This window comes from Martes martes (assembly GCF_963455335.1).
Source record: "Martes martes genome assembly, chromosome: 4".
Lineage (NCBI taxonomy): Eukaryota > Metazoa > Chordata > Mammalia > Carnivora > Mustelidae > Martes > Martes martes.
In genome coordinates this window covers 151,534,768-151,558,052 of record NC_137891.1, presented here as the reverse complement: position 1 = coordinate 151,558,052, position 23,285 = coordinate 151,534,768, and the positions used below count along the sequence as shown (strand labels likewise).

The 23,285-nt window shown below is 36.2% G+C and overlaps 1 protein-coding gene across 2 annotated transcripts in view; it reads right to left on the bottom strand.

The window, feature by feature from the left end:
* Positions 1–23,285, bottom strand: part of FAF1 (Fas associated factor 1) — a 464,195-nt gene that overhangs the window by 265,146 nt on the left and 175,764 nt on the right. For both annotated transcript variants that reach the window (XM_080801413.1, XM_080801414.1), the window contains 2 exons: positions 15,728–15,819; positions 9,539–9,630 (listed from right to left, as the gene is read on the bottom strand). In XM_080801413.1, coding sequence (XP_080657539.1) covers positions 9,539–9,630; positions 15,728–15,819 — 184 coding nt within the window. The remainder of the gene's footprint in view (positions 1–9,538; positions 9,631–15,727; positions 15,820–23,285) is intronic.

The following is a 23,285-nucleotide window of genomic DNA, read 5'->3' as shown; positions in this document are numbered from 1 at the left end:
GCTCATTTTGGAGAGCATCCCAGAGAAGAAGCATTCATGGAAAGGCCACTCCAGAACAAAGGAACTGGCCAGCACCATTTCACTACCTGCCCCTCAGCATGACCACAGGGCCACCTGCAGGAACCAGCACAGCATGGACACTTGCTACCTAACTTGATTACACCAAGCCACACCCCCCCATGCTCCAGAATAATCACCCTTCCCAATCATGCTTGCATCAGTCCAGTGTGGCAGTCTCCAGCTCCAGAAGACCAGCCCAAACCTGTGCTCACACCGTGTCTCCAAATACGGGAGTTTTGTGGAGCCTCAGTTCCATGGTAGTGGTGACAGGTCTCATTTCACAAATATACCAGAGCACACCTCGTTTAAAAGTGCTACATTCAGGCCAAGGACCAAACACTGCCCACAACAGGCAAAGAGAGCCTCTACAGACGACTGACCTGAAGATAAAGCAGGCAGGACAAAGCAACAGGGCACAGCCAGCACACAATGGAGACACTTCTGCCAGTGCCAGGCCCTGGGGAACAGGAGAGACAACACTGCATGGCATTAGAGGGCTTCTTAATAAAGCCATTACCCTCAAGAACAGCAGATACCAATGACTCCTAACACACAAGAACAGGCACAGAGACTTAAGACAAAATGAGAAGACAGAAATATTTATCCCAAATTAAAGAACAGGACAAGGCCAGAGCCAGAGATCTAGGCGAAACAGATAAAAGTAACATGACTGGTAGAGAATATAAGGTAGTGATCATAAGGATACACTCTGGACTTCAGAAAAGACGGAGGACATGAATGAGATCTTTAACACAGAGATAAGTAATAACATAACAGAGATAAAGTGATCAATAAACAAAATGAGAAACATACTTCATGGAATGAATAGCAATTAACAGCTTCTGGGAGAAGCAGAGGAACAAATTAATGACCTAGAAGACAAGAATAATAAAAAGTAATCAAACCAAACAAAAGAGAAAAAAGAATGACATGAAACAAGAAAAGACTTGGGGAACTCAGTGACTAAATCAAATGTAACAACATTCGTATACAGGAGTCCCAGAAGAAGAAGAGAGAAAAGGGGGCAGAGAAATTATTTGAAGAAATGATAGCTGAAAACAGAGATGCTTGGGTGGCTCAGTCAGTTAAACGTCTGCCTTCAAGTCATGATCCCAGGGTCCAGGGATTGAGCTCCATGTCGGGTTCCCTGTTCAGTGGGGGGCCTGCTACTTCCTCTCTTTCTCCCTCTGCCCCTGCTCATAATCTCTCTCTCGCTATCTTTCTCTCAAATAAATAAATAAATACATAAATATTTTTTTTTTTTAAAAAGAGCTGAAAACATCCCTTATCTGGGGGAAAGAAACAGGAGAGGCACAGAAAACCCCCATTAAAGTCAATAAAAACAGATTCACACCAATATATAATTAAACTATGGCAAAATATAGTAATGAAGAAAGTTTTTAAAAGCAGCAAGAAAAAGAAGACAATAATTTACATGGGAAAACCCGTAAGGCCAACAGGGGATTTTTCAGCTGAAACTTTCTAAACCAGAAAAGAGTGGCATAATATATTTAAAAGCGCTGAATGGAAAAAATCTGCAGTCAAGAGTATTCTACCCAAGAAGGCTATCATCAAAACAGGAGATATAAAGAGTTTCCCAGACAAACTAAAATGAAAGGATTCAAGACCACTAAGCCAGCCTGCAAGAAATATTAAAAGGGACTCTTTGAGTGGAAAGGAGAGACCAAAAGTGACAGTATAACAGCAGGAAACAGAAAAGTAGTAAAAATGAATTATTTCTGTAAAAAGCCAGTCAAGGAACTCATAATACAATAGAATGTAATATATAACACCATATACCTCAAATGTGGGGAGGAGTAAAAAAATGGGTTCAAACTTAAATGATGATCAACTTAATACAGATTGCTGTATGAAGAAGACGTTGTATATGAAGCTAATGGTAACCACAAATCAAAAAGTACTAATATATATGCAAAGAATAAAGAGAAGGAAATCAAAATATATCACTAAAGAAAACCAGAAAACCATGAAAGAAAGACAAGAAAGGATCAGAGAAAATCTTCAGAAACACCCACAAAACAAGTAACAAAATGACAACATGTAAATGGAGTAAATGCTCCAATCAAAAGATAAAGGGTGATGGAATGGATTTTAAAAAGTGACCCATTTATAGGATGCCTGTAAGAGACTCATTTTAGACCTAAAGACGCCCAAACACTGAAAGTGAGGGGATGGAAAAACATTTATCATGAAAGTGGATGTCAAAAGAAAGCCACAGTAGCAATACTTATATCAAACAAAACTTATTTAAAACAAAGACTGTAACAAGAGATAAAGGAGGACACTATATAATAATAAAGGGGACAATCAAACAAGAAGATATAACAAATACAAATATTTATGTACCCAATATGGAAGCACCCAAATACATCAAACAGTTAATAACAAACATAAAGGAATTAATCAATAAAAATACAATAATAGTAGGAGACTTTAACACCCCACTTACATCAATGGACAGATCATCTGAACAGATTATCAGCAAGGAAACAATGGCTTTGAATGACACACTGGACCAGAGGGATTTAACAGATATATTCAGACCATTTCATCCTAAAACTGCAGAATACACATTCTTTTCAAGTGCACATGGAACACTCTCCAGCATAAATCACATTTTAGGCAAAACAAAACAGGCCACATCAAATTTAAAAAGAAGTCATACCGTGCATCTTTTCTGACCACAAGACTAGGAAACTAGAAGTCAACCACAAGAAAAAATCTGGAAAGACCACAAATACATGGAGGTTAAATAACATGCTACTAAACAATGAATGGGTCAACAAAGAAGTAAGAAGAAATTAAAAAAAAAAGTACATGGAAACAAATAAAAATGAAAACACAACGGTTCAAAACCTTTGGGATACAGCAAAAATGGTTCTAAGAGGAAGTTCACAGCAATACAGACCTACCTCAGGAAGCAAGAAAAATCTCCAATAAACAACTCAACCTTAGACCTAAAGGAGCTAGAAAAAGAACAAAAACAAAACCTAATGCCAGCAAAATGAAGGAAATAATAAAGATTAGAACAAATAAATGATATAGAAACTTAAAAAACAACAGAAAAGATCAATGAAACCAGGAGGTGGTTCTTTGGAAAAAATCAGTAAAACTGATAGGCCTCTAGCCAGACTCATCAAGGAAAAAAAGGACCCAAATAAATTAAATCACAAGTGAGAGAGGAGAAATAATGAAGACTACAGAAATATAAACAATTGGGGCACCTGGGTGGCTCAGGGGTTTAAGCCTCTGCCTTCAGCTCAGGTCATGATCTCAGGGTCCTGGGATCGAGCCCCGCATCGGGCTCTCTGCTCAGCAGGAGCCTGCTTCCCCCTCTCTCTGTCTGCCCCTCTGCCTAGCTCTGATTTCTCTCTGTCAAATAAATAAAAAATCTAAAAAAAAAAAATATATATATATATATATATATATAAACAATTATAAGAGAATATTATGAAAACTATATGCTCACAAATTGGATAACCTAGAAGAAATGGACAAATTTCTAAAAACAAATAACCTACCAAAACTTAAACAAAAGAAACAGAAAATTTGAGCAGACTGATTACCAGTAATGAAATTGAATCAGTAATCAAAAAACTCACAACAAACAAAAGTCTAGGACCAGACGGCTTCAAAGGCAAATTCTACCAAACATCTGAAGAAGAGCTAATAACCTATTCTCAAACTACTCCAAAAAATAGAAATGGAAGGAAAATTTCTAAATTCATTATATGAGGCCACCAGCATTACCCTGATACCAAAACCAGATTAAAAACACCACACCAAAGAAGAGAAAAAGAGAGAGAGAGAGAGAGAAAACTACTGGCCAATATCTCTGATGAACATAGATACAAAAATCCTCAAAAGGATACTAGCAGACCAAATCCAACAATACATTACAAATGTCATTCACCACAATCAAGTAGGATTCATTCTTGGGTGCAAGGATGGTTCAAAATTTGCAAATTAATCAACATGATACACCATATCAATAAGAGAAAGGATAAGAACCATATGATCATTTCAATGAATGCAGAAAAAGCACTGGACAAAGTACAATATTCATTCATGATAAAAATCCTCAGGGGTGCCTGGGTGGCTCTGGGGGTTAAGGCCTCTGCCTTCGGCTCAGGTCATGATCCCAGGGTCCTGGGACGGAGCCTCACATCAGGCTCTCTGCTCCACAGGTTTAGAGAGAACATACAAAAGGCCATATAGAACAAAACCACAGCTAACATCATCCTCAATGGGGAAAAAACTGAGAGCCTTTCCCCTAAAGTCAGAAAAAAGACAAGGATGCCCATGCTCACCACTTCTATTCAACACAGTGCTCAAAGTCTTAGCCACAGCAATCTGACAACAAAAATAAATAACAACGCATCCAGATCAGCAAGAAATAAAACTCTCACTATGCATATGACATGATACTATATAAAGAAAACCCAAAAGACTCCTAGAACTGATACAAAAATTCAGTATTGCAGGATACAAATTCAATCTACAGAAATCTGTTGCACTTCTATATACCAATACTGAAGCAGCAGAAAAAGAAATTAAAAAAATAATCCCATCTACAATTGCACCAAAAATAGTAAGATACCTAGGAATAAACCTAACCAAACAGCTGAGAGACCTGTATTCTGAAAACTATAAAACACTGATAAAAGAAATTAAAGATGACAAAAGAAATGAGAAGACATTCCATGCTCATGGAGCAGAAGAATAAATATTGTTAAAAAGTCTATACCAGGGGTGCCTGGGTGGCTCTGCCTTCAGCGCAGGTCATGATCCCAGTGTTCTGGGATCCAGCCCCACATCAGGCTCCCTGCAAAGCGGGGAGTTTGCTTGTCCCTCTCCAACTCCCCCTGCTTGTATTCCCTCTCTCACTGGTCTCTTCCTCTCTCTGTGTCAAATAAATAAATAAATAAAATCTTAAAAAATAAATAAATAAAATGTCTATACTACCCAAAGCAATCTACACATTTAATGTAATCCCTATCAGAATACCACAAGCATTTTTCATAGAATTGGAACAAACAATTCTAAAATTTATATGGAACCACAAAAGGTCTGAAGAGCCATAGCAACCTTGTAAAGGAAAAGCAAATCTAGGGTCATCACAATTCCAGAATTCAAATTATTTTACAAAGCTGTAGTAATCAAAAGAGTATGTTACTGTGGAAAAAAAGACACAGATCAATGGAACAGAACAGAAAACCCAGAAATAAATCCACACCTACATGGTCAATTAATCTTTGGCAAAGCAGGAAAGAATATCCAATGGGAAAGACAGTCTCTTCAAAAATATTGCTGGGAAAACTGGACAGCAACATGCAAAAGAAACTGAACCACTTTTCTACATCATACAGAAAAATAAATTCAAAATGGATGAAAGACCTAAATGTGAGACCTGAAACCATAAAAATCCTAGAAGATAATACAGGCAATAACTTCTCTGACATTAGCCATTGCAACTTTTTTCTAGGTATGTGTCCTGAGGCAAGAGAATCAAAAATAAATATAAACTATTGGGATTGCATCAATATGAAAAGTTTCTGCAGAGTGAAGGAAACAGTCAATAAAACCAAAAGGCAAACTTACAGAATGGGAGGAACTATTTGCAAATGACATTATCCAATAAAGGCTTAGTATCCTAAATATAAAGAATTTGTACAACTCAACACCCAAACACCAGACATTTCTCCAAAGAAGATACACAAACAGCCAGCAGACACATGAAAAGATGCTCATCAGGGAAGAGCAAATCTAAATCACCATATGATATCACCTCACACTTGTCAGAATGGCTAAAATCAAAAAACACGAGAGACAAGTGTTAACAGGGATGTGGAGAACAAAGAACCCTCTTGCACTGTTGCTGGGAATGCAAACTGGTGCAGCCACTCTGAAAACAGTATGGACATTCCTCAAAACATTAAAAATAGAATTACTCTACAATCCAGCAATTGCACTACCGGGTATTTACCCAAAGAATACAAAAACACAAATTCAAAAGGATATATGTACCCATATATTTATAGCAGCATCATTTACAACGGCCAAGATAGGAAGCAGCCAAAGTGTCCACTGATGATGAATAAAGAACATGCGGTATATATATACAATGGAATATTATTCAGCCATAATATAAAATGAAATCCCTATTTGCTACAACATGATGAGGCTAAAGAGTATAATGCTAAGTAAACTAAATCAGTCAGAGAAAAACATTTGCTATATGATTTCACTCCTATGTGGAATTTAAGAAACAAAACAAATGAGCGAAGGAGAAAAAGAGAGAAAGAGACATAAACCAAGAAACAGACTCTTAACTGTAGAGAACAAACTAATGGTTATCAGAAAGGAGGTGGGTAAGGGGATGGCTTAAATAGGTGATGGGGCTTAAGGAGCGCACTAGTTGTGATTAGCTCTGGGTGATGCATGGAATTATTGAATCACTATATTGTACACCTGAAACTAACATAACATCATAGGTTAACTGGAATTAAAATAGAAACTTTGAAAGAGATTCATAAAGACCACTTTAGTGTTATATTAAGTACTCATTTGCCAATAAAACACTGCATTTCATAAGCACTATAGGGCCCTGCTTGCCTAGGTACTGAGCAATCTGACAATCAAAGGAAGATCAGCCACATGGCAATGAAGAACAATTCCATTAGCCCAGGAAGACATTTTAATAAATCAATTTAATCATAAGACTAAAAAGCAATGGATTATAATCAATAATGTCTCCTATATGCTCATAATTATGTGGACTACAGATTGGATGACAGTGATTACACTCTGTTAACTAAACTACAAAAATAATGTCCTGACTAAATACAGAACCATACAAACAACTCCTTGTTTAACTTAATCTCATGTAGTGTTGATATTAACATTGCTATAAACACAAGGACTACAAGTACTGTTTGGCTGTTTGCAATGATGTACAAATTCAACCTCCCATTAATATGTGATCTTAACATGGAAAATGAACAGTGACTGATTCTTAACCTAACCTTAACAGTGATTAAATTCTTAACCCAAAATGAACTATTAACAGACTATCAAATACAATTACCTTAGATTTAACTTTTTTCAGTTCAGTGATTTCTACTTTGGTACAAGCCAAATTTAATTTTTTTGCTACTAGCTACTTGTAATGGCATAATCTATAAGAAATATACATTTGGTCTTCTCCCCCAACCTCCACAAGAGCTCCCTAGAACCCCTGGAACTTTCTAAATGATAAGAGTATTACAGACGGCAGGAGAAGGGGGTCTTTTGTTATTCATAACAAGCCCCTTTCAGCCACACAAGAGTTTGCTCATGAGTTAATGACTTTGAGAAAAACCCTCCGGATGAGGAAAGCAAGCAAGTGATTAAAGGGCTGGAACTTTCAGCTACCTGCATTCTCCCTGCCTCCACACTGGTAGGGAGGGCAGAGGGGCTGGATGTTGAGTTAATTATTAATAGCCAATAATTTAGTCAATCCTGCCTATGCAATAAAGCCTCGATAAAAAAAAACCCTAGCTGAAGTGTTTTATTTTTACCTTTTTTGGAAGTGTTTTAAAGAGCTTCCAAGTTGGTGAACAAGAATGCATCCATGCTGTGAGGATAGCACTCCAAACTTTAAGCTCCTGTGCTCAAGACACTTCCATATCTTGTCCTATATATACCTGTTCATCTGGCTGTTCATTTATTTCTTTAAAATATGTTTTGTAATAATTTGGTAATAGTAACTAGAGCACTTTTCTGAATTCTGTGAGCCATTCTAGCAAATTATCAAACCCAAGAAGGGGGCTATGAGAACATCCAATGTATAACCCATTGTTCAGAAGCACAGTAGACAACCTCAACTTGAAATAGTGTCCATTGTGGGAACAGTCTTATGGAACTGAGCCCTGAACTTAATGGGATTAGATGCTATCTCCAGGTAGCTGGTATCATAATTTATTTAAATCATAGAACATCAAGCTTCTATTGAAGAATTGCCCAGTGTGGGGGGAAAGAACCCCATACATTTGGTAGCCAGAACTGGCCTGTGAGCAGCATAGTAGAGAAAAACAGGAATTTTCTCCTCCTACTGTAAGGGCCTATTTAGCCAGAGCGGCCCCACCTTGGTTGAATGTTGTTCATGCAGTAAAACTTAAACTGACCCTGCCCCCCCCCCCCCCGCGCCCCACCCCCCCAGGGGAACTTACTTCAAATGGCAAGACCAGGAAACCAGTCCCAGGTAACAAAGCCCAATACAAGAGTGGGTCAGGTCAGGTGGAGACATCCAATCAGTAGAGCGCGCATACTGTCTCCCTAGCTACTAAGGAGTGTGGGCCCCGCCTTTTGGGCGCCAATTCTGACCAAGGTGATAGGCTAGTTCAAATGTCTACTATAGGGTAAATTGTAATTCAACTGGTCATTTATGTGTGACCAAGCATGACTGTGCAGCTTTCTCTGTGTGTTATGATCTCATTGGCCACCTGTGTGTGGCCAGGCCCAACCACATGGTCTTTGCTCTATAAAAGTTAGTCTGTGAGGCAGGGAGGGGTTGCCCTCTCTGAAAGGGGCGGCCCCGACTGGTCTGTTTGACGGTTGGTTTGATTCTTGATGCTTGGCGCGAAATAAAGCTTTGCTTGACCTTCACTTTGTATCAGTCTCACTCCTTTGACCATGGACCCATTATTGGGGGACCCAACACTACTACATAATAATAAAGATATTTAATACAGTAGGAAAAGTTTGAGAATATCCCAAGTTTAGGCACACAGGTCTCCCTACTAAGCAAAATCACCAAGTAGTATTAAAAAAGAAGTAAATGTGTATAAAAACAGAGACAATCTAAAAACAACTTAAACATAGTTCTGGAATGATACTGTACTCACAAAAATTATTACTCTATCATTAACATCATGTACTTTAGATCAGTTTGTTTCACTTAGCAATAATAACATCATATATAATTTAGTATCAAAATCATTTACCATTCTATAAATGTTCTGAGTGAATAATGAAAAAAGAACAAGATACTTTATTCCAAAAAAAGATAAAAATCTTAATAAAAATGCTGTATCAGTGCTTTTCAAGCTGTATTCTGCAGTGCCTGATGAATTTTCCTCAAAGGTTTGCCTTCTTTAGCCATGGGAGAAGCTAGAGTTCCATTTTCTCAATCTCTTCCTTCCAACACTAGTCCTTCCCCTTCAAACAGAACACTATCATTTTTGACTATTTGTCCCATAATGAAGTTTTGCAAAAGATTTTCTTTGGAAAAAAATTCCACCACTAAAATCAAACTATCTAAACCAAATAGTTTGAAAGTTTATGTAGTTAATAGTTGTTGGTGAGTTAAAGCTTCAACAAGAGTTTGATTTGATTTCATTTTGGTATTTATATACAGCTTAAAGCAACTTAATAATCAAGCTTAATTTCAGATTCTCAGGAAAAGTAAACACCTTACCCAGTATGACTAGATGATGAAGGTGGTGGCAAGTCTGGTGTAAGGACATAAAGACTGTTGTTTTTTGGCAAATGCAGCGATTTTAAGACGGTCTGAAAAAGAAAAATAAAAGACAAACAAACAAATGACTGTTGTTGTACATTACTTTTCCCCTAAAGTTCTTAAAACTTTTCAATATTGTAGTTTTTTGAAACTTTTAACAATTTCCTAAACAGAATAATGCAGAACTATTAAAACCAAGTAACTTATTTCTCCTATATATACCATAAATAAGCATAAATATGAACATTAAAAAATACAAATTCTTTAGTTCATGATGAGATACAATAGATAAGAACACAGTTGAGAGTCATTAATTTCTTCATTGAAGAAGTACATCCTTGAAACTAATATGCACTTCATTCCAGGATTATTTTAGCAAAAAGTAGCAATGTCGGTTGTCAGAAATCATAAGATCTAGAAAAGATCACAGGGAGCACCTCAACCCAATGACTTTATAGATGAGGAGTTGGAGCCTGAGCAGTAAGGTGACTTGGATGAGGTCTCTAGTCAAGTGTTACCTAGGTCACTTCACTCTTACTCCAGAGAACTTTTTTGTTAAAATGACCCATCTAGGGTAAAAAACTACTCTTGGAATACATCTGAACTACATCTTGAAAACCATACAAAAGTTCACTAAATTTTTTGGCCGTAAAAGTTCACTAAATTTTTTGGCTGTAAAATTACTACATACCTTTCAAATTCCTAACTTGACAGTAAAAACTAACGTAGTTCAAACATTTTTTTTTTTTTTTAAAGTAAGCTCCACACCCAGTGTGAAGTCCAACTTGGGGCACAAACTCACAACCCTGAGATTAAGACGTGAGCTGAGATCAAGAATTGAACAGTTAACTAACTCTGCCTCCCAGGTGCCCCTCAAACTTTTTTTTTTTGACAGCAAAATGCATTAAGAAACACATTTTTTTATCTTTACATTATAATCCAGGGCATACATATTTATTCTACAGATATTTATTGAGCCACCTATTCTGTGCCAGGACTATTCCCAACACTGAGGATATAGTGGTAAACAAAACAGTCTAAATCCCCTGATCTCTCTTATAGAGCTTTACATTTTAGTAGGAATAAATAAGGTAAGTAAGCTATGTCACTGAATATTAAAAAGTGATAATTTCTTGGACTAAAGATAGATCAGGGAAGGAGAGTAAGGAATATGGGGTTAGGAAGTTTTGTAATTTTAAACTGGATGATCAGGGTGGAGCTCACTTGGAGAATGTGAAAACTGAGCAAAGACGTGAAAGGGTGATAAAACAAATCATGAGAAAATACAGAAAAACAACATTTCAGGCAAAGAAAACACCACAAGATGCTTAACAAATAACAAGAAGTCCAATGTAACTGAAGTCAAATGAACACTGGTAGAGATAAGTCAGAGAGAGAACAGTCATAGTAGGGATAGGAAATGTGTTGAGCTATGGTCTTTGACTTTTACTCTGAATGAAACAGGAAACTACTGGAGTGACGTGATCAGATTCACATTTAAAAAGAATTTATTTGTCAGCTATGTTGAAAACAGATGGGAAGGGGTTAGCAGTGGAGGGTAAAAACACACAGAAGGCTAATGGAATTTATGAAGATAAGGGTGATAATGGCTTATGTCAGTGTGATAGTAGAAGTGATGCAAAATAGCTGGATTCTGGATATATTTTGAAGATAGTGCCAAAAGAATTTCTTGACACACTGAATACGGGTTATGACAGAAAGGAGTCAGTAATGACCCTAAAGATTTTAGACTGAACAACTGGAAGGATGAAGTTACTATCAATTGAAACGGGAAAGACTGAAGATGAGGACTTCCATTTTGGGCACGTAAGTTTGAAATGTGTATTAGGCATTTAAGTGAAAAAGACAAGCAGCTGGATATATCAATCTGGAATTTAGGGAACAGGTCTGAGGTGGAGATATCAATTAAAGATATAAAACTGCACATATACATGCACTTAAAAATCATTACACTGGAAAAGATCACCATTGAATTTAGTTATATGATCACTTCACTAGTACTTTGACAAGAGCACTAACAATTCTCTGCCTAGACTGGGCTCAGGAGGCCTGGGGAGAAAAAGAGACAAGAAATATAAACAAGTCTTTGGGGGAAGTTTTGTTATCAAGGGGACTAGAGAAATGGAGCAACTGTTGGAAGGGGAAGTGGGATCAAGAGAAAAATGGAAGAAAGAACATCATTTTATGGTTACATTCTATTAGAGATAATGACCTACTAGAGGAAAACATTGATGATACAGGGAACACATAGAAGAATTAAGAGCGAAGTCCTTGAATAGGCCAGAAGAGACAGAGAATGTAATCCAAAGCAAACATGGAGGCATGGTCTTTGAAAGGAGACTGGACAGGCCACCCAAGTAACAAAAGAGCATGTGTGTAAGATGCAGGTAAATAAACAGAGGCAAAGCTGGGAGCTTATAGAAATTTTCTTGTATTGCCTTTGTTTTATGAGTGAAACAAAACAAGTAGTCAAGCTGAGAGTGAGAATAAAGGAGAAGTGCTTTAAAGGTCTAAGGAAAGGACAAGTATAAAATAACCATTTAGGAGTGTGGATAAACCAGGTAAATATACTGCGATTGCCTAGCAACATTAAGAGACTCTCTAAAGATCATGATCATGATCTTTTTAAAGATACACCAATACCATGATTTTGTTTGCCTGCAGCCATAAGGCACAGAATAGCTGGAGCTGGATTTATTGAAAATAAGAATTTTTGTCATACAGGATCCATAAGGAAAGAGTTGAGACTATATGCAAGACAGTGATTATAATGATTAATTGTGGGATTTAATCCACTCTAAGGAAGGAAGAGAGGACATGAAGGAGGTAATTATCATGAACAGATATAGAAACAATAGACTGGAGGCCTAAGTAGTGTGAAAGGATTGCTGGAGTGAAAGTACCAAAGAAAATGAGCTACAAAGATAAGAGATGGTAGGCAGAAAATAGAAGCCTGAAATTAAGATCTGAGAATCATAATTAAATAACAGGACCAGGGGAAGATATAGCTGATGCAGGGTAGAGGAAAAGATTTCTGTAGTAAAGAAATTCAAGAAACCAAGAGTCCAAAGTATTGAGGAACCACTTATAAAGAGTAAATTACTAAGAATTAAGACAAAGAACAATTATACACCAGGACCTTAAAATCATCAGGAAGTAGGAGAGATAACCTCAATAAGTAGGTAATGACCTTTTAACAAGAAATTCAAAGCTGAAGGTTTTTTTGAGAGGAAGGACTACAAAAGGTCTGGAAGTGGAAGTGAAGTACAATAAGGACACATATTTTACCAGATAATCTAGTAGTATGATGGCTGCTAAAGAAAAGCAATTAACACTGAGAAGGCTATAGTGAAACAATGTCCTCAGGAAGGCAGGTTTCAGTCAGAGGAAGATGGTGAAAGAAATGCAGGGAAGAGGTTGACAACAGAAGGAATTTGGCTAATGATAAAATTAGTTCCATAGGGAACAGCAAATAGGTTTTAGGTATTGTAAACAAAAAGGATAGAGATAGATACTACCTAAGCAGAAACTACGGAAATCTGAGTGAGGGGTGATATGAGAATCTTAGACTCCTTGAAGTGACTGGCATAAACAGGGAGAAAAGATGTAATAAAATTAGTCCTGGTTTAATCAAACAATAATGCTAAGGCTGAAAGTGTTGGAAAGCAAGTGGAGTAAATGTAGGAATCTCTCTTATCCCTGAGATGGAAGTAGAGACAGGGGTCTGATGTTACCCAAGCATAAAACATGAAGAACTAATCCTTGATCCCTCCACAAGAAGGTCCATCTTACTAAGTATACAGCCTTACTCCATGGACACTGGGACTTCATTAGACTAATATTAGCTATATGCTAAATAAAAATACCCTTACTACTTGTAATATACTCTTGACATCTTCTATTTATTTTTTTTTAATGCTGACTATAGCCCATTCAACTCACTTCACAACCCATTACTGGTCTGTAACCAATGGTCTGCAAAAACACTGTAATAAGGGGTGCATGGGTGGCTCAGTGGGTTAAAGCCTTTGCCTTCGGATCAGGTCATGATCTCAGGGTCCTGGGATCAAGCCCCACATCAGGCTCTTGGCTCAGCAGAGAACCTGCTCCCCCCCCCGCCCCCCGCCTGCCTCTCTACTTGTGATTTCTGTCAAATAAATAAATAAAACCTTAAAAAAAAAACAAAACAAAACACTGTAATAGGCAATTACTCATAATTTCACCTCTAAGTTCCAAATCTTTATGTCAAATATGTATGTCCTTTGAAAGTGTTCTGTGTTACCTCGACAGAGTTAACATGCAAATAAAACACATGCATATACACATAGGAAAATTATTTTTTACCTTTCTATCTTTCATTATTTTAATTGTTGGATTACTGATAAATGCTTACTCTTACCACTTGATCAAGTCACTACTAACCTGTTGCCACACCACGACCCAAAGATTTTCCACTAAATCTTCCCCCTCAAGTCGCATATGGCGTGATTATATAAATGGATACTTTCTTTAAGTTATTTATTCATTCCTTCATTTCACAAGCATTTACTCATGGGACTATGGTAGAAATTGCTGGGATGGGAACCTAATTTTATATGGAGGCCTGTTAGAGAAAGTAATGTTTAAACTGAGACCTGAAGGATGAAACAGAGCCACCCATGTGAAGAACTGGGGGTAAGGCATTCCAAGCAGTCGAAGGTACAGGTAAAGATATAAAGTGCTTGGGTCTAATAGAAGAATTAAAAGGGGGTTTCTATGGCTGCATCATGGCATGTGACGATAAGAAAGGCTGAAGATGAGGCTGTAGAGGTGAACATTGGGTAAATAATATAATGCCTTTTGAACCATGGTGAGTAGCATGAATTTTATCCAAAGTGCAATAAAAAACTGTTTTAACAGGAGAGTGATATAATTCAATTTATGTTCTTGAAAGATCATTCTGGCCACCCTGTGGATAATGTAAGGAAGAACCCAGGAAAGGAAGCTGGAAAAACATGATGAAGCTATTACACTGGTCTGGGCAAAAGATGCTAATGGTCTAGGCAGCTCAATAAAAATACTGAAAAGTGATCAGAGTTGAAATATATTTTGGAGACAGAAGCTATAGGACTTACCACAGGATTAGGTATTGTTTGAAATGGGAAAAGACTGGATGCCCATATTTTTGGATTGAGCAGTGGCTATATAGTGCTGTTGTTTATTGGGGGGTAACTGGTAGAGAAATAGCATGGAAAGGAAAACCAAGAGCTCCATTTTAAACATGCTAATAGAGATGTCATAAGGTATGCAAGTACAAAGTGAATTACCAATTTGGATACATGAATTCACAGAAGTATAACCCGGAAATATAAATTTGGGAGCAATCAGAAAATTAATGGCATAGGAATAGCAGAAATCACCTTAAGAAAAGAGTAGACAGAAATAAGTAACTGAAGATATTGTCGGTAACAAAAGACTACGTTCAAATATTAGAACAGACTGCTTTAAGAACATTTTCAAAATAACTGCCTTTCTCTACACAAACTACTGAAAATGTAATGTGCAACAGATGCATATCCATAAACTTCTCAATAAATGAACAAATAAATGATACAGCCATATAAATTAATGCATTTTAGTGTTTTATTTCTACCGAGGTTGTTGATTTACTTTATTACTTTATTCTTATCATTAAATTTTCCAAGTTTAAAAAACTTTCTTATTATTATCTTTGTTCCATAATCAATATTTGGCATACATGTATACATTGTGCATGACTTCTTGCAGGCCAATAAGTAATTGTTCAGTAATTATTCCAGGGTGATTACTGACACCCTACGAGGTTTGATAAAAAAGTAAAAGCTCTCAAAAGAGAATGCCAAACTAACTCCTATATAACAGAAACAGGAAAAACATGCCATATAGTGTTTTCAATTACATACCTAACTCATTCAAAACTATTGTTGGTTTACCATGAAAATGTTTTAACTTGAAAAACACTATTTGCTGATTCCTTAAAATAAGTTGCTATTACCAAAATCTACTTCTGTCATATGTAAGAAAACTAATAAAAACCAATTTTTATATATCATTTAGTCAATTGCATGACTTAATTTCCTTTTATTTCTAGGCAATTAAGAAACTCACACTGTCTTCCACATCTCCGGTCTTCCAGCCTTTCAACAGCATTTTAGACACAGGTATCTGAAGTTCATTTTCTAGAATCTGTTTAATCTCTCCTGCATAAATAAGAAAAGACTGAATATTACTAACAAAATAATGCAATCAACATTTGTCCATATCCAGGGCTACCAATAATATTAGGCATGTGGTACACAAGGACATTGATAAATAAATAAGAATAATTTCCATAGTCCAAACTTTAAATCTTAAACAAACAAATGTTGCCCCTTTGAAGAACTCAGGCTTCAAGATAAATTATGACAAAAGACTCCAAAATTAATTAGTTAATTAATTGCATAGCTCTTTAAAAGAAATAGATACCAGTTTGATTAGAAACAACTTACTTTAAACCAATCAACTGAAAATACCACTATGTGCTCAGCATGTGGTACAAATAGCAGGTAAAGTATAAAACTTGAAGTGATACAGTATAAGCAAAGCAGATTTTAGAATGAAGATTTGGGCTGAAGCCTTATCTTCAAGAAATAAATATCTATTCTTAGTTTTTGTATCATAAAATGGAGAATAATATTGCCTTTCTTAACTATTTCTAGGGTCTAAGGATAAAAGGAAATAACATCCATGAAAGCAGCTGAAAAAATAAAGTCAATGTATATAATCTAGAAGACAATTTAAATTACATTAAAGAGAAAAGCAACAGAATTTCAGAAAAGAAAAAAAAATTGTGTTGGATAAGTAGAGAAGGCTTTATGAGAGAGATGAGACTTAAACCCAGATTGAAGGATAGCTGGGTCATGAAGGAGTGCACACCAAAAGTTATTCTATTCAATGAAGACAAAAGACTTAAAGGTAAAAAGGCAAAAATGAACACGATGCTAATGAAAAACAGTGAGGAATCAAAATTTTCCCAGTGTTCCACAAATTGTTTTTCAGGAATCAAGTCTACTAATAAATTAATCAGCTAATTTCTAGAACTACAATATATTAAGCAGATTGTTGAATCAGAATATACAAGCATTGCATATATTTACTTTTATTAGGTTGTTGCTAATCTATACTTTTTTTTTTTAAGTGTATTTTTAGGGGCGCCTGGGTGGCTCAGTGGGTTAAAGCCTCTGCCTTCGGCTCAGGTCATGATCCCAGGATCCTGGGATAGAGCCCTGCATTGGGCTCTCTGCTCAGCAGGGAGCCTGCTTCCTCCTCTCTCTCTGCCTGCTTCTCTGTGTCTCCATCTGTCAAATAAATAAATAAAATATTAAATAAAATAAAATAAATACAAAATTTAAAAAGTGTATTTTTAAAAGTATACTTTTTCATTCTTTATTTTTGGAGAGAGAGAGAGTGCATGAGCAGGGAAAGGGGCAAACGGAGAGGGAAAGAATCTTAAGCAGGCTTCACATCCAGCATGGAACTCCATGTGGGCTCAAACTCAGGACCCTGAGATCACGACCTGAGCTGAAATCAAAAGTTGGACATTTAACTGAGTCACCCACACACCCCTAGTCTATACTTTCAGATTAACACATAACTCAACCCCATTTATAGTAAGTGATTGAATATTTAAAAACCTGATTATGTTATATATTAAAAGAGGAAAAATATTCCATGCTGACAAATGAAGGGGGAAAAAAAGTTATGCTACACAGTACTATGGAAATACAGGTGCCAAAGTAAGCAGTGCTATAATTAAATGCTTCATGGCCTTAGTGACAAAGTCTTACTTCCCCAAAGAAAATTCCTATCTGGGCACTTTTGATAGTGACTAAATGTCATAATATATTTTACAAGCACAAACCTTTATCAACTTTAGGCTTCAAAAATGTCACTGCTGACAAAGAATTTATGGAAATGGTAGGAAAATGAGCCACACTTTTTATATTAAATACATATAAACATTGACTTTTCATTTATGGCTAAGGTTAGTATTTCTAGAGCTGTCCTTGTCTGGAACTGAGCTTATGCTCTTTCAATTCCGCTCAGTGCTTTCCTCTTAGAAACTGACCTTCACCTGACACCTTCTACTTAGACTCCTGGAAATACTCAGCATTCATAACCTAACAGAGGTTTCTTAAAGAAAAAAACAAAAATAGATTTTAAGTTGAAGTTGCAGTTACTCTTTCAACAAGCTTGGATAACATATAAAAAGTTTAATTCCACAGGTAGAGAAGAATGGAAAACAAAACCAGAATCTTGACAGCACCCTGAGTTCCTCATATTTTAAAAATTTATTCTGTTGATCTCAATTTCTTCTTTTGTAAAGTAGGGATAATTATAGTACCAACACTTAATTGGGTTTCTGCATTAAATCACATAAGACATGGAAATATTTTGTATTAGTGTGTGTTTCAAAAAATGTTGATTATTTTGATTTATATCAACTTAGGTAATACACACATAAATGTCTAGCATAGTATTTGGCCAGAATAAATTCTAAATAAACAGTAATTATTGTTTTAGGGATATCCAAAATAATTTAGGTCAGTGAAGTACTAGAATGCAGCAAGTTTCAGAGCCAGTATGTGTATCTGGGTCCTTCTGACACCAAAGATCTTAACACAAAATGGCATTGCCACTACAGCACCCTAGTATGTCACTTAGAAAAATGTGCAGATATGCACCTGTCATTAAGAGCAGTCCACTGAACTTGCAAACCATGTATCTGATAGGGAGTCAATATCCAAAATATATAAACAACTCACAACACAATACCAAAACACATATACACATACACACACACTCCAATTAAAAATGGGCAAGAGTGTCTGGGTAGCTCAGTTGGTTAAGCATCCAGCTCTTGGTTTCAGCTCAGGTCATGATATCAGGGTTTTGGGATCAAGCCCTGTGTTAGGCTCCACACTCAGTGGGAAGTCTGCTTAAGGATTCTCTCCCTCTTCTCTGTCCCTCCCCTTGTTCTTTCTCACTCTCTAAAATAAACAAAACAAATCTTTTTTTAAAAATAGGCAAAGGACCTGAACAGATACTTTTCCAAAAAAGATATACAAATGGCCAACAGGTAAATGAAAAGATGCTCAGCATCACTAATTATTAGGGAAATTCAAGTCAAAACCACAATGAGATATCACCTCATGCCTATTAGAATGGCTTCTATCAAAAGACGAACAATAACAAATTCTACAAAGATGTGGAGAAAAGGGAACCCTTGTGCACTGTAGAATTGTAAATTAGTACAAGCACTAGAGAAAACAGCATGGAGGGTTCTCAAAAAATTAAAAACAGAACTACCATATCATCCAGCAACATATCCAAAGGAAACAAAAACACCATATCGAAGAGATATCTACAGCCCCATGTTCAAAGCAGCATTATCTACAATAGCCAAAATACTGAAGCAATCTAATTGTCCAATGATGGATGAATGAATAAAGAAGTTGTGATGTATGTATACATTTCAATATTATTCAGACATAAAAAAAGAAAGAAATCCTGCCATTTTTTATAACATGAACAGACCCTGAGGGCATTATGCTAAGTGAAAAGAAGTCAGATATAGAAAGACAAGTACTATATATCTCACTTACATATGGATTAAAAAAAGAAGAAGAAGAAGAGACAAACAGAAAAAGAGATCAGATTTGTAGAAACCAGAAGTGGAGAGTTGGGAATTGGATGAAGGTGTTCAACAGGTACAATTTCCAGTTATAATAAAAGCGCTGGGGATATAATATATAACATGAAGACTACAGTTAACACTACTATGTGGTTTATTTTAAAGTTGCTGAAACTTCAGTGGGGGAATTTGAAATAAGTGAAAAAAAATTGATCTCCCCAAGGGTCTTGGTGTTCATGGGGGTCATTTTAAGAAACATGCCCTTATTTAGAGAGACTCCACACCTAGGATTTCTTTTCCTTCAGGTAATCCCTCCAGCTTAGGAGGGATTATTAGAATATACTTCCAAAATTACTTTTTTCTAAGACATGCCCATTTACTGGATAATGGAAAACTATTTTTTGTTCAGTGACTTTTGTTTTCATGCTAAAAGAAAATGGTAGAAAACAAATCATTTTTTTAAATTAATTTATTTGAGAGACAGAGTTCACCAGCAGGCAGAAAGGCAGGCAGAGAGAGGAGGAAGCTGGCTCCCTGCTGAGCAGAGAACCTGATGTGGGGCTTGATCCCAGGACCCTGAGATCATGACCTGAGCTGAAGGCAGAGGCTTGACCCACTGAGCCACCCAGGTGCCCCACAAATCATTATTTTTGTTAACATTAAATCTTTGGGAATTAAAATAAATAAATAAATAAATAAGCAAACAAATAAACGCCATTGTTAAGAGAGTAAATCCTTGGGGTTCCCAGTACAGGGAGAAACCCCCCCTTTTTTGTGTATTTACATAAGATGATGGATGTTAATTAAACTTACTGTGGTAATCACTTTACGATATATGCAAGTCAAGTCATTACTCTGTACACTTCAAAAATATACAGTGCTGCATATCAAATATATCTCAGTAAAACTGCAAAAAGACTTTTGTAAAAGAGTCCATTGAATCCAGTAACATACTTTCAAAAAAACCCAACTCAGATTATGATATACATATATATATGTATATCATATGTATATGTATATGTGTATGTATGTATATACCTATGTATATACATATACATATATGTATATGTATATGATATACATATAAAATTCACTCATGAATTTTGACAATATATACACCACTGTAACCACTACCACAATTAGGATAAAGGACATTTCCTATATCACAAAAAGATACTCATACCTCTTTGAAACAAAAACCTTCTCCCACCCAACCACTGACCTTTCTTCTCACTCTAAAGATCAGTTCTGTTATCTTTTCTGTCTGGGTTCTTTTGCTCTACTTAATGTTTTTGACATTCAGCTACACTGTTGTGTGTACCAATAAGTTTATTTTTCATTATTTAGTAGTATTTCATTACATTGTAAGGTAGGCAGCTTCTGAAATGGCTTCCAATACTCCCCACCCTTATGGTATTCATGCCCTTTGTAATTCCCTCTCCCATGAGTGTGAGCTGCACCAAGTTACTTCAATGAAGCAAATATAATAATGGTGATGGGATGTGACTACTGAGACAGATTTTAAGACTATGGTCTCCATCTTGCTACACACTCTCTCTTGCCCTTTACTTGTTCTCTCTGATGAAAGCAAACTGGTATAGAGAGAGGCAAACATAGTAAGGAACAGAGGGCAGCCTCCAACCAAGACTGAGTGAAGAGCTGAGTCTCTTGGTTCAATAGCCCACATGGAAATGAATCTGTCAGCAACCACATCAGTGACCTCAAAAGTTTATACTTCCCTGAGATGAGCCTTGAGATGACATACTGATTGCAGCCTAGCTAAGCCACGCCTGGATTCCTTATCTACACAAATGGTGAGATAACAAATTTTCTTAACCAGCTAAATTTTGAGTCATTTGTTACACAGCAACAAATAAAATACATATGGATATTGCAGTATTTGTTTATATATTCTCCAGCTGATGAACATCTGCAGTGTTTATATTTTTTCCCTAGTGCAAATAAAGCTACAATGAACATTGTGTAAACCCTTTTGTAAATATGTGTTGATTTCTCTTGAACAAACACCTAAGAACGGAATTGCTAGACTGTATGATTAACTTTATTTTAAAAACTGCCAGGGGCACCTGGGTGGCTCAGTGGGTTAAAGCCTCTGCCTTCGGCTCAGGTCATGATCCCAGGGTCCTGGGATCGAGCCCCATATCGGGCTCTCTGCTCAGCAGGAAGCCTGCTTCCTCCTCTCTCTCTGCCTGCCTCTCTGCCTGCTTGTGCTCTCTGTCTGTCAAATAAATAAATAAAATCTTTAAAAAAAAAAAAAAAAAACTGCCAAACTGTTTTCCCAAGTGATTATACCATTACGAATTCCACCAAAGTTCCAATGGCTTCATATCACTATCAACAAAAAGAATTTTCTGTCCTTTTAATTTTAGCCATTCCGGTGGCTATGGTTTCTAAATGTGGCTTTAATTTATATTCCCTGATTATTAATAATAACTAATGACACTGATCATCTTTTTGTGTGCTTCATGGATAATGCGTATCTTCTATAAAGCACTGAATAGATGTGTTACAAGTGGACCTTGCATTGTTCTTAATCTTAAGGAGGGAAGAATTTGGTCTTTAATTATCAAGTATTATATTAGTTGTATGTTCTTCAGCAATGTGTTTTATGAGGTTGACAAAGTTTCCCTCTATTCTTACTAGTTGTTAGTTGTTGTTGTTTTTTTAAATTTTCAACAGGAATGTTGAGTGCTTTTTCTTCCACTTACTGAAATGATCAGATGAATTTTCTCACTTATTATTCTAATATGGTGAATTACAAAAATAAATTATAAGCTGTTAAGCAAGCTTTGCATTCCTGGATAAACTCACTTGACCATGAGGTATATTACATACATATGTATGTATTTTATTGTATTTTACTAAATTTAACTTGCAAATTTTTTTTTAAGATTTTATTTATTTATTTGAGAGCATGTGAGCAAGAGAGCTCAAGAGCGTGGTCAGGGGCAGAGGGACAAAGACAAGCAAGCCCTATGCTGAGCACAGAGCCCAACTTGGCGCTTGATCTCGTGAAACTGAGATCATGACCTGAGCCAAAATCGAGTCGGACCTTAACCAACTGAGCCACCCAGGCACCCCAACCTGCAAATATTTTGTAAAGATTTTCTGCCTATATAATTTTAAGAAATATTGGTCTGTAGCTTTCTTTTCCTGTAATGTTTTTGCCTGGTTTTAGTACTAGAGTAATGCTGATTTCATGAAATGAATTAAGAAATACTTTCTACTTTCTCTATTTATGAACGATTGCTAGTATTTCTTCCTTTAATATTAGATAGACTTTACCAGTGAAGACATATAATATTGGGTTTGCTTTTGGGGAATGTTTTTGATTATCAACTCAATTTATATATTGGATACACACCTACTCAGATTTTTTTTTTTTAAAGACTTTTATTTATTTGACAGACAGAGATCACAAGTAGGAAGAGAGGCAGACAGAGAGAAGGAGGGGAAGCAGGCTCCCCGCTGAGCAGAGAGCCCAATGCGGGGCTCTATCCCAGGACCCTGAGATCATGACCTGAGCCAAAGGCAGAGGCTTTAAACCACTGAGCCACCCAGGCGCCCCCCTACTCAGATTTTTTATTTTTTCTTCTGTTGGCTATATTTTGTATCTCTAAAATAATCTTTATAGCTACTTAAAGTTTGATGTATCTTTTAAATTTACTGGCATAAATTTGTTCTTGATGTTGCCTTATAGCCCATTTAATGTCTATAGGTTCCTTTCACTTCCAATACGAACAACTTGTGCTTTCTTTCTTTTGTTCTTATTCACAGTAGCAAGTGAATTATCAATTTTATTCATCTTCTCAAAAAAAGCTGAAAGTTTTATTTATTTTGTTCATTTTCTCTACTATTTATCCATTTTCTGCTTTATAGATTTCTGCTTGTGTGTACACACATAATTTGCTTCCTTCTATAGTTACTTTGGAATTTTATTTGCTCTTTTTTTTTCTTTAAAGATTTATTTAT